The sequence below is a fragment of the Engraulis encrasicolus genome, chromosome 2 (genome assembly GCF_034702125.1).
Source record: "Engraulis encrasicolus isolate BLACKSEA-1 chromosome 2, IST_EnEncr_1.0, whole genome shotgun sequence".
NCBI classification, from domain to species: Eukaryota; Metazoa; Chordata; class Actinopteri; order Clupeiformes; family Engraulidae; genus Engraulis; species Engraulis encrasicolus.
This window is the reverse complement of record NC_085858.1, coordinates 35,805,969-35,818,469: the sequence shown is the minus strand read 5'-3', so window position 1 is coordinate 35,818,469 and position 12,501 is coordinate 35,805,969. Positions and strand designations below refer to the sequence as shown.

The 12,501-nt window shown below is 38.9% G+C and overlaps 1 protein-coding gene across 1 annotated transcript; it reads left to right on the top strand.

Moving 5' to 3' along the window:
* On the top strand, positions 1–6,486 carry LOC134464279 (interferon alpha-21-like). The gene is made up of 5 exons (XM_063217753.1): positions 1–132; positions 5,452–5,529; positions 5,950–6,105; positions 6,221–6,298; positions 6,391–6,486. Exons 1-5 carry the CDS (start codon positions 1–3, stop codon positions 6,484–6,486), a joined length of 540 nt encoding a protein of 179 aa, XP_063073823.1.
* The last annotated feature ends 6,015 nt before the right edge of the window (positions 6,487–12,501 follow it).

Here is a 12,501-nt window from a genome sequence, read left to right as displayed (position 1 = left end):
ATGCATTCTGGAAACCTCGTTCAGTTCTGTGTTGTGCTGTGCGCCCAGTGGCTTTTGGCAGAAGGATGCAGGTGGGCCCAATTTCAACTTGGCAGCAAGAACGAGGAAAGCGTGTTGCTTCTCTCAAAGATGGTAAGAAACAGACTTTCATTACAAGGGCGAAACTTTGATTTTGACATTGGTGGGGACACAAAAGTGCTCCAAGACAAAGATTCCAGAAGCTTTTTTGCATTATCAATCATAGGTTCATGTCATGCAGATGTAGGGCACGGTCTATGAATATGGTCATTGATCCACGTCGATTTATAAGCACGAGCGGTGCTGTCCCCATAGCCTATTTGTTTCAAACGTGTATGACGCGCTATGCCGATTTAATGTCACGCTTTCAAAGACGTTGATTATTGAGAATGGAGAACGAGACACGGAATAGGTTAGAGGTAGGCCTAGGTGAAATTAATGTGGAGAGCATGGTCTATGAATATGGTCATTGATCCACGTCGATTTATAAGCACGAGCGGTGCTGTCTCCATAGCCTATTTGTTTCAAAAATGTATGACGCGCAATGCCGATTTCATGAGTGCGGTAAAGTTAGTTTGATATTGGACATTCATTTGACATTCAAAATAAAAACTTGATGGATCTGAAAAATAAGTCTTGTGGTACATGAGGGACTTCTGTCCCTATGTTAAAAATATGGTTTGATGACTCAAGGTCAAAAGGTCAAGGAGCCTAATTAGTTTATATCAACAAATTAAGTATTTTTATTATTTGTAGAATTACTTGAGTGCTAAATCTAAAAAACAAGTCTTGTGGTAAATGAGGTATATTTATCTCTGTTTTATAAAACTGGTGTGGTGATCCGAGGTCAAAAGGTCAAGGAGCCTAATTCATTTACAACACATTTTTCATGATTTTATTTTTTTCTGAATTGACAGAATGAAGAATGACAAAATGAACTCTTGTGGCATGTGAGGGACACATGCCTCTGTGTTACAAAACTGGTTAACCGACTCAAGGTCAAAAGGTCGCGGAGCCTAATTCATTTATATCACTCATTTTTGTAATATTATTATTAAAATACCCACCAAAGTGATTCATCTGTAAAAACAAGTCTTGTGGTACATGAGGGACTTCTGTCCCTATGTTAAAAATATGGTTTGATGACTCAAGGTCAAAAGGTCAAGGAGCCTAATTAGTTTATATCAACATATTAAGTATTTTTATTATTTGTAGAATTACTTGAGTGCTAAATCTAAAAAACAAGTCTTGTGGTAAATGAGGTATATTTATCTCTGTTTTATAAAACTGGTGTGGTGATCCGAGGTCAAAAGGTCAAGGAGCCTAATTCATTTACAACACATTTTTTATGATTTTATTTTTTTCTGAATTGACAGAATGAAGAATGACAAAATGAACTCTTGTGGCATGTGAGGGACACATACCTCTGTGTTACAAAACTGGTTAACCGACTCAAAGTCAAAAGGTCGCGGAGCCTAATTCATTCATATCACTCATTTTTGTAATATTATTATTAAAATACCCACCAAAGTGATTCATCTGTAAAAACAAGTCTTGTGGCAAATGAGGGACATTTATGTCTGTGTGATAGACCTGGTGTGGTGAGCCAAGGTCAAAAGGTCAATGAGCTTAATAAGTTTATATCAATATTTTAAATATTTTTATTATTTATAGAATTATTTGAGTGCTAAATCTAAAAAACAAGTCTTGTGGTAAATTAGGTATATTTATCTCTGTTTTATAAAACTGGTGTGGTGATCAAAGGTCAAAAGGTCAAGGAGCCTAATTCATTTACAACACATTTTTTATTATTTTATTTTTTTCTGAATTGACAGAATGAAGAATGACAAAATGAACTCTTGTGGCATGTGAGGGACACATACCTCTGTGTTACAAAACTGGTTAACCGACTCAAGGTCAAAAGGTCGCGGAGCCTAATTCATTCATATCACTCTTTTTTGTAATATTATTATTAAAATACCAACCAATGTTATGAAATGAACTCTTGTGGCATATGAGGCACACATGCCTCTGTATTACAAAACTGGTTAACCCTAGGTACATCCTCCTCACCTCTTCCCCTCTTCATTCCACAAGACCATGACGCACGCACGCACGCACGCACGCACGCACGCACGCACGCACGCACGCACGCACGCACGCACGCGAATGGACTCTGGGTCACCTTTACATAACATACACACACACATAAACACACAGGCCTCCATAAAGACTGAAAACAGAGATAAATATACTTCATTTATGACAAGACTTGTTTTTTAGATTTAGCACTCGAGTAATTCTATAAATAATAAAAATATTTAAAATGGTGGTATAAATGAATTAGGCTCCTTGACCTTTTGACCTTGGCTCACCACACCAGGTCTATCACACAGACATAAATGTCCCTCATTTGCCACAAGACTTGTTTTACAGATTCATCACATTGGTTGGTATTTTAATAATAATATTACAAAAATAAGTGATATAAATGAATTAGGCTCCGCAACCTTTTGACCTTGAGTTGGTTAACCAGTTTTGTAACACAGAGGCATGTGTGCCTCATATGCCACAAGAGTTCATTTTGTCAATCTTCATTCTGTCAATTCAGAAAAAAATAAAATAATAAAAAATGTGTCGTAAATGAATTAGGCGGCTTGACCTTTTGACCTCTGATCACCACACCAGTTTTATAAAACAGAGATAAATATACCTCATTTACCACAAGACTTGTTTTTTTAGATTTAGCACTCAAATAACTCTATAAATAATAAAAATATTTAAAATATTGATATAAACTTATTAAGCTCATTGACCTTTTGACCTTGGCTCACCACACCAGGTCTATCACACAGACATAAATGTCCCTCATTTGCCACAAGACTTGTTTTTACAGATGAATCACTTTGGTGGGTATTTTAATAATAATATTACAAAAATGAGTGATATAAATGAATTAGGCTCCGCGACCTTTTGACCTTGAGTCGGTTAACCAGTTTTGTAACACAGAGGTATGTGTCCCTCACATGCCACAAGAGTTCATTTTGTCATTCTTCATTCTGTCAATTCAGAAAAAAATAAAATAATAAAAAATGTGTTGTAAATGAATTAGGCTCCTTGACCTTTTGACCTTTGATCACCACACCAGTTTTATAAAACAGAGATAAATATACCTAATTTACCACAAGACTTGTTTTTTAGATTTAGCACTCAAATAATTCTATAAATAATGAAAATATTTAAAATATTGATATAAACTTATTAAGCTCATTGACCTTTTGACCTTGGCTCACCACACCAGGTCTATCACACAGACATAAATGTCCCTCATTTGCCACAAGACTTGTTTTTACAGATTAATCACTTTGGTGGGTATTTTAATAATAATATTAAAAAAATGAGTGATATGAATGAATTAGGCTCCGCGACCTTTTGACCTTGAGTCGGTTAACCAGTTTTGTAACACAGAGGCATGTGTGCCTCATATGCCACAAGAGTTCATTTTGTCATTCTTCATTCTGCCAATTCAGAAAAAAATAAAATCATAAAAAATGTGTTGTAAATGAATTAGGCTCCTTGACCTTTTGACCTCGGATCACCACACCAGTTTTATAAAACAGAGATAAATATACCTCATTTACCACAAGACTTGTTTTTTAGATTTAGCACTCAAGTAATTCTACAAATAATAAAAATACTTAATATGTTGATATAAACTAATTAGGCTCCTTGACCTTTTGACCTTGAGTCATCAAACCATATTTTTAACATAGGGACAGAAGTCCCTCATGTACCACAAGACTTATTTTACAGATGAATCACTTTGGTGGGTATTTTAATAATAATATTACAAAAATGAGTGATATAAATGAATTAGGCTCCGCGACCTTTTGACCTTGAGTCGGTTAACCAGTTTTGTAACACAGAGGCATGTGTCCCTCACATGCCACAAGAGTTCATTTTGTCATTCTTCATTCTGTCAATTCAGAAAAAAATAAAATCATGAAAAATGTGTTGTAAATGAATTAGGCTCCTTGACCTTTTGACCTCGGATCACCACACCAGTTTTATAAAACAGAGATAAATATACCTCATTTACCACAAGACTTGTTTTTTAGATTTAGCACTCAAGTAATTCTACAAATAATAAAAATACTTAATTTGTTGATATAAACTAATTAGGCTCCTTGACCTTTTGACCTTGAGTCATCAAACCATATTTTTAACATAGGGACAGAAGTCCCTCATGTACCACAAGACTTATTTTTCAGATCCATCAAGTTTTTATTTTGAATGTCAAATGAATGTCCAATATCAAACTAACTTTACCGCACTGATTTCATGTCACGCTTTCAAAGACGTTGATTATTGGGGAAACGTAGAACGAGACACTGAATAGGTTAGAGGTTGGTGAAATTCATGTGGAGCGAGAGAAAGAGAGAGAGAGGGTGGGCAGCACCAACCCTTTGGATGCAGTGATGCACGCGCAACCGAAATTGAAAGAAAAGACAGAGAGGGACGAGAGGCAAAATGGGAGGCGCGGGTACTCAGACCTCCAGACATATCCCCTTCTGAATTCTGCATTTTTTTTGTTTGTCATTATGCTAAGGTGCCCGCCGACGTTTTACAAAGGCGCCCTCGTGATAAATCTGTCTCGTGTTATGTTGACGAGGAGTTATTGTGTCACTGTCACAAACATTCTATCATTTGCAGGACATAATGCAACATTAACATATTGACAGCCATTGGATATTCAACTGCACAACAGTCTCTGCAGTTAGTTGTGCCATCGTAGACAACTTGATTCATAGATAACGAGTTTGCCCTGCTAACGGGCTGTGTTCCAAACGTCATTTCATCAGCGAGTGATAGTGTGACTTACAGATTTCTTTGAAAAGTAGCTCCGTATGTCCACTTTTTTTCTTTTGCCTGCCATCTCACTTGGCAGTCATGTGCCCGTGTCACCCACGTTGCACCAAAGATTCTGGAACGTTAGCCTGCTAGAGTAATTTAATAACGTACCGTGTGGTAACACCACTGATAAGCGCAGTGATAGAACCTACCGAAAAGACCTCAGCTTCTTTTTTTTTTTTTTTTTTTGGCGCTCCTGCCTCCTAGCAACCATACACAACCTAGAGTCTCACGTGAAAGAAGGGGAAGGCACAGCCAATCAGATTGGTCGTCAGCCTTTGGCAAAGGACTTTTGGTTAACCCTTTCTTCGCCGCAATGCGAATGAGACGGGAGACCGTTTTTCCCCCCAGCCCCAGTGATCAAATTGGTGCGGACAAAACGATAATCGCTGGATATTGGTGGGGACGCGTCCCTTACATCCATGCCGAAATTACGCCCACGTGTACACATATTTTCCCCAAGTTTGCAGCATATGAAAACGGCTAGGCTATATTGACCTTTTTTGTTTGTTTCTTGCGCAGGGCGGACACTTCCCTCTGGGGTGCGTAAAAGAGAAGGGGGCGCGCCTCTTCCCCCAGGGTGTGTATGAGAAGGCCCAGGTAAGGCTGCGTTTTTCTAATCATTAATCTAATGCCTGCCCTCTGCAGCTCTGTCTGCTGTGGTCTGAGTACAAACGGACAAGAGTATGTGGTACATTGAACCAAAGTCTAGAAAAAAAAGCATATCAAACTAAACTAGGGAGAGCTCAAAGCAAAGTTCCTGTGCACTACCACTGTCCAGGTGCTGTTGATGTGCAGTAAACTATATAGAAAGATTAAAGATCATAGCAAGTAACAACCTAGGAACATATAAATCCGAGAATAACTAAGTAAAATAATGAAACAAATAATTAACTTAAGAAAAGTAGAAATACAGTGGATGGTGTCTGACGCTTGGATGCATATAACAGAATAAAATGATTATCATAGCTTGTCAGGCCTGACTGACTAACATTAATGCCGTTGTCTTGGCCTTCACAGGGTGCAGATGTAGCCGAAGTTGCCTTGGAGGCGCTGGGGTATGTCCGCGACATCTTCCGGAGAGATATGAGCGAAGTCACGTCCTCATGGAATCAAAGCGAACTCGAATTGTTCATCAACATACTCCATCGTCAAATCGAGAAGCTAAAACCATGTGTAAGTCTCACACCCAAACACATGACTAAAATAAATAGCCAAAATAAAGCTGTCATTGTAAATAGGCCTACGATGAAAATATTTCACGTTTTTTTTCACTTCTTCCTTCTTTTAGGTGGGATCCCAGAACTCCAACGAAAATGCAACCCTGAAGTCCTATTTTGAGAAACTCAATGCCATCCTCACAGAAAAGGTAAGCATTGCAAGCTCCAAAATCCTCAGCCCCGAGTGAAGATGTTTTATTCATACCTTTACCTCATGCGTTGTCCCTCTTTTGTCTTCCAGGACCTTAGCGCATGCGCATGGGAGATCGTGAGGGATGAAGTCCACTTCAATCTCGTGCAGCTCCACGCGTTTTTGCAGACTAGGAAAACCAAATGAGCAACGACACGTTATTTATTTATTTATTTATTTATTTATTTATTTATTTATTTATTTATTGTCATTCTATTTATTTATTTATTTATTTATTGTCATTATATTTATTGTGATCAATTGAAATAAACGTTAGCCTATTTTGTAAATGGACAAAGTGTTTCATAGTCTTTTTATTCATCTGCGTGAACCAAAGTGAGACAAAGCGACCTTGTCCATCAAAATAGACAGTAGGCGCGCATATCGATGGAAATGTTCCGGAAGCGCAGTAGGCTACTCCATCGTCCAAAGATTCAGCACCATGGATAGCTCAGCACAGGTGCGAGAGCTCTCCTCATGCACCGTACGGAAATATCGCGGTTTAAAGCTCAACTACGAGAGCTTAACACAGTTTTAAAGTGTACTAATAATATGCTTTAGTAGTCACATTGAGCTTTCCATAACACAGCAGAGAGAGAGAGAGAGAGAGAGAGAGCAACTGCCTTGCCCTCAGGTGGCATCGTTAGGCCTAGCCTACTGTCGCCACACCTCTGGGACTAGGCTAATCTTGTAATTGACCTAGTGATGACAGCAAGCAACAGAGTGACACAGCAACTCAATAATAATAATAATAATAATAACAATAATAATAATTATAATAATAATAAACAAGGCCATAGTTGATTCACCTGGCAAAACACTGCAACCAAATAAACAAACAAACAAATAAATAAACAATGTTAAAAACCCTTCAAACTCTCCAGGGAGCATACACAAGTGGAGTAAAACATAGCCTACAATTTCTTATTTCTTATTTAAATGTCATTTACAAGCCGAATTCCCAAGCTGTGTAAAGAGACCCTAGAAACTATGCTTGTTTTTAAGAAAGGAGCTATATCTACGAGAGGTCTACGTCTCTGCTAAAAGACAGAGCCGTAGACCTGTACGGCTCTGCTAAAAGAGGGATAACACTGCCACTTAGTGTGCATTTAAGGTACTGCAGATTATGCCAGTCACAGCGATGGAGTTCCTGATCTGAAGCCCTCTTGATTTTATTTATTTATTGATTTTTAAAATATTTTTTTATGTTTAAATATTTGATATGTTAAATAGAATAAACTCTTTAATTCATATGTGTGACCAAACAACAAAATTCAGGGTCCATCTAATACATGTATTTGAATAGATAGCCTACCAGTAAACAAACAAGGGTTAGCCAACACTTAATTTTAATAGTTCACATATTACAGTGGACCTACCACATAAGGTATAGCCAGTGTAACAATATTTAATACCATGTAGCCCAATACCAGTGTAACACTGTGTACCAATTTTGTACTTACATCTAGGGTTAGGGTTAGGGTTGGTCCATGGTATTACACTGGTATTACATGGTATTTGTTACAATGGTTATTACATTGTACCTAATGTGGTAGATCCCTTGTTATAGTGAACCAACCATTAAAATAAAGTGTTACCGAAACGGTTAAGTGAGTCAACCATCACAAGGAACAGAGCGTTTGGGAGATTAAAAAATACAGTGTAAGAGGCAATGAGGTAACACTGCAAGAGTACACGCCGTCACCAAAGTTTACAATGGTAAACAAATATGGGTCTCTGTAGCCCCTTAATGCACGCCATCTGAGGCACGCTGTAATAGTCATTGAAAGGTTAATTACCATAGTGCTACTCTACTATGACATAACACATGGTTTTTAGTAATGCACTATTGCCATCCTGGTAACAACAAATTTGTAACATATAATTAATAAAAAAAAGAACATTTTTGTAACAGACGGTGTGCATGGCACCTGGCTGTGAATAGTGGATGAGAGGCTTTTACGCAGGTAGTGAGAATATACGTTCAAACTCTGTACACAGTATATAGTGTGTTAATTCAACACTTATAGACTACCAAATACACCCAACATGGGTGTCAGACTCATTTCGATTCAGGGGCCACATACAGCCAATATGATCTCAAATGGACGGGACCAGCAACGTGAAATATCCCTCAACTCAGGGCAGAGTATGCATGTTTTGTATGCATGCTCACGTTCTCTCTCTCTCTCTCTTTCTCTCTCTCTGTATTTCTCTCTCTCTCTCTCTCTCTCTCACACACACACACACACACACACACACACACACACACACACACACACACACACACACACACACACACACACACACACTATGTGTACCTGTGGCAATATTGTGATTTAGGACAGCCTGTCCAATGAACTCACTTAACTAACTTACTCCTGAGTGAGGGTATCGTCTAACTGTGTGTGCACAGCTACCACTATCACAACTAAAAAAAGCCTTTTTAATGTCTTCCTTGCATTACACATCTTCAGTTAAGATTTCTAAAAGTGAAACAAAAAAGTAGAACGTGATAATCCCACAACTGATTATGACACTCAGTAACACGAATAGATCCCATGCCTCCGAGTTGTCAGTCCCTTTGATGTGTCTTTGTTTTTGTCAGTCCCTGTGATACAACACAATACAACATGTATTATTATTACAATACAACATGTATTTATATTGCGCAGTATCACAACTATAAAGTTGACTCGAAGTGCTTTCAAATTATATATAGTACAAATTATGATGTGTATGATGTGCCATAACCTGTGGCAAGAGGGAAAAAACATTGTGATGAAATGAGAAATGTTTGATAACGGTTGCATCTTAAGCAGTGAGGACAACTGCTCTAATTTTTCTTTTTGTTTACGCTTTGACTCACCCATGATATAGGTGTCAGCTGCATGGTGGCATGGTGTTCCAGTAGGGAAATCTTTGGTCTAAAACAGCAGAAGACTTCTTTTCAGAGACGAAACCGACATGTGTCCCCTCGTAACTTGGCAAGAAACTGGCAAATATGCTGCCCAGCTGCGAACAAGGCTATCTTCACCATGTTTCCGCAAAGTAATTGGTGAAATCTACATATCATGCATTTATATGTAAATAAATAAGACAACCTGCATCGCTTAAAATAACTATAAAGAGACACATTTATTGACAAAGCTGCAAAAAGACAGCTGACTCCGCAAATACATGAGGGTTTATAGTCAGACTATTGTAAAAAAGTCTTTTTGTATAAAAATCCACAATGATTAGTTTAAGGCAACATATTTGGAAATTACAAAAATATATGTATCAACATAAAACAGTAGAGGTACAGTATATACTTTGTTAGAACACAAACATACATATACAGCATATAAAGATAGTTTGAAGAAATGTAATGTAATGTAATGAAGCATTAGTTGGGGACGTAATAATAATAAAAAATCAGCAAGTCACTTTGGATAAAAAGTACTGCACCTACTATGTAATAATACTGTATGAACTTCAAAACGAAACAAAGTACCATAAGACAAGTCCTGCTGGTATGCAATAATTTGGTCCAGTGGTTCATAGCTTTTTCCCCTTAAAGCCCCCTTACCTAGTATGTCAGAGATAAGCTAGACCACCCCCAACCCCCCCCACAGAACCAATGATCTACTGTAGTTAACTATATTCAGGCTATGGGGCTGAAGCTTATTATTCTATACCAGTTGCAGGTAAACGTTGAACATGGAAAACATGAACAGACATGGTGTACCAGTAGATAATCAACCATATATGTTTCAGAACAAACATGATAGTGGTACAAAAACTATAGAAAACCAAAGCAGAGAAAGAAAAAAATAAATCTTAGTCTGATGACATACGTATTTCCATCGTTCACCCCACTGTAGGTGGGACCTTACATCTCCATTTTAATTCAAACATCATTCAAGATCATTCAAGAATACATGACAGAATAAACAAGATACTGTATCTTACACATCATTACTAAGAGACTTTGTAGAGGAGAGATGTTAGTGTTTGAGGGTAAATTAAAATATGTTATTTGACTGGGTTAACTATGATATGTCTTGCTACTATTCAAGGTTTGTTGAGGCACTTCATATCAAAATTAAAGTACATGTAGATAATCTATTAACAGACAGTGGAGCCATTATTTCGTTTTAAATATGAGGTGGGGGGTTTGGTTGGGGTAGGGGCTGTTGAATCGATACGAGTCGTGAATTGATATTTCCATGAACACAATCTGGGGGAAGGTGAATCACCCGGCCCTAACCAACCAAATCTGGGGGAAAAACAGCCACAAAATTCCAGGGATGACCTAGTGGGTAACACTTCACAATAACTTTCCGCATAAATGGTTGACTAATGGTTAGCTAATGGTTTGTTGTGCATCTATAATACTATTATAAGCGTTGATATATCATTATTAAATCAATTGTATAACACTTACTAAACATTTGCAGATGACAATAATATATAAGGGCTGCCCGATTATGGAAAAAAATCATAATCCCCATTATTTAGATCACCATCACGATCACGATAATCACGATTATGTAGCAGAGCTTATGCCCCCCCACCCCCCAATTTCGGGGAGACGTAATTATAGCTTACCATTAGTTAGTTGCTCCCTCTTCCCTGGCCACCCCTTACTAGAGGTCAGTCATCACCATTTCAATGCTATACATCAGTATTACGTAAGGGTTAACGTTCGGCGAGAAAGTCGCTACCGTGGAATAGCAGCACGACAGAGAGAATCTTTAGACCCCGACGCGGAGCGGAGGGGTCTTGTTCTCTCTGAAGTGCTGCTATTCCACAAAGCGACCGACTCGCCGAAAGTTAACCCGCTTATTATATGGGTATACTTAAATGATTCACACATGGCGGGGACATTTCTTTAGACCTATTTAATGTTAAGATTGTTGCTGCGCAAAACAAAACAGTGCTGTTGTGGAACACCGCTAGGCAACAGCTAGGTAGCCAGTAAAGCTGATATAAAACCCGTACGATCCGGTTGGAGAGCCGGATCAAGACCTCATCCGGACAGACCGGATGGCTGTCGTGCATTGACCCGCCAAAGTCAAGTCAAGTCAAGTAGGTTTTATTGTCAATTTCTTTACATGCACTGGTCATACAAAGAATTTGAAATTACATTTCTTGCTTTCCCATACAGACATAGACTAATTAAGGTAAGGACATAGACAGTATAGACATAGACAGTACATATACATGGACTTAAGACAGTATGGACATAGACAGTGCTCATACAGACATTTAAAGTGCAAGACTGGACAACAGAAGACTTGTAGAGGACATACATTAAGAGGTATTTGTTGTGTTTTTGTGCTTTTCCTAAAAAAAGTCCTTTATAGCGTTCTGACATGGTAATAGTAGCATTTTGAAGAAATAAATATAAAAAGGTCTGTCAAGTACACCAGCAGCAGTGTGTGTGTGTGTGTGTGTGTGTGTGTGTGTGTGTGTGTGTGTGTGTGTGTGTGTGTGTGTGTGTGTGTATGTGTTTAGTGCAGGTAGAAGGTGCGGTGTGCGTCTTGTGGGTGTGTTCGTGTGTCTGTGTGTGTGTGTGTGTGTGTGTGTGTGTGTGTGTGTGTGTGTGTGTGTGTGTGTGTGTGTGTGTGTGTGTGTGTGTCAGTGTGTGTATGTTGGGTTTAGTGCAGAAAGTGCAGTGTGCTTGTGTGTGTGTGTGTGTGTGTGTGTGTGTGTGTGTGTGTGTGTGTTTGTGTGTGTGTGTGTGTGTGTGCGTGTGTGTGTGTGTGTGTGTGTGTGTGTGTGTGTGTGTGTGTGTGTGTGTGTTTAGTGTTGAGTGCAGGTTGAAAGTTCATTCACAAATATAGTAGTGCAGGTGGAATGTTCAGTCGCAGATATGGTGGTGGGGGATGGGGAGGGGGGGTTGTCAGTGGCCTTGCTGGCTAGAGGCTGACAGTGGGGGGGGGTTGTCAGGGGCCTTGCTGGCTAGAGGCTGACAGTGGAGGGAGAGTGGGTTGAGTGTTCAGCATCTTGATCGCTTGGTGCATTGTGCTGCTCGCCAGCCGGGTGGTACGGGAACGGAGGCGCCTGTACCTCTTTCCAGAGGGCAGGAGGCTGAACAGTTTGTGTGCAGGGTGGCTTGTGTCTTTGATGATCATCAGTGCTTTCCGGGTGAGGCGTGTGGTGTAAATGTCCTGC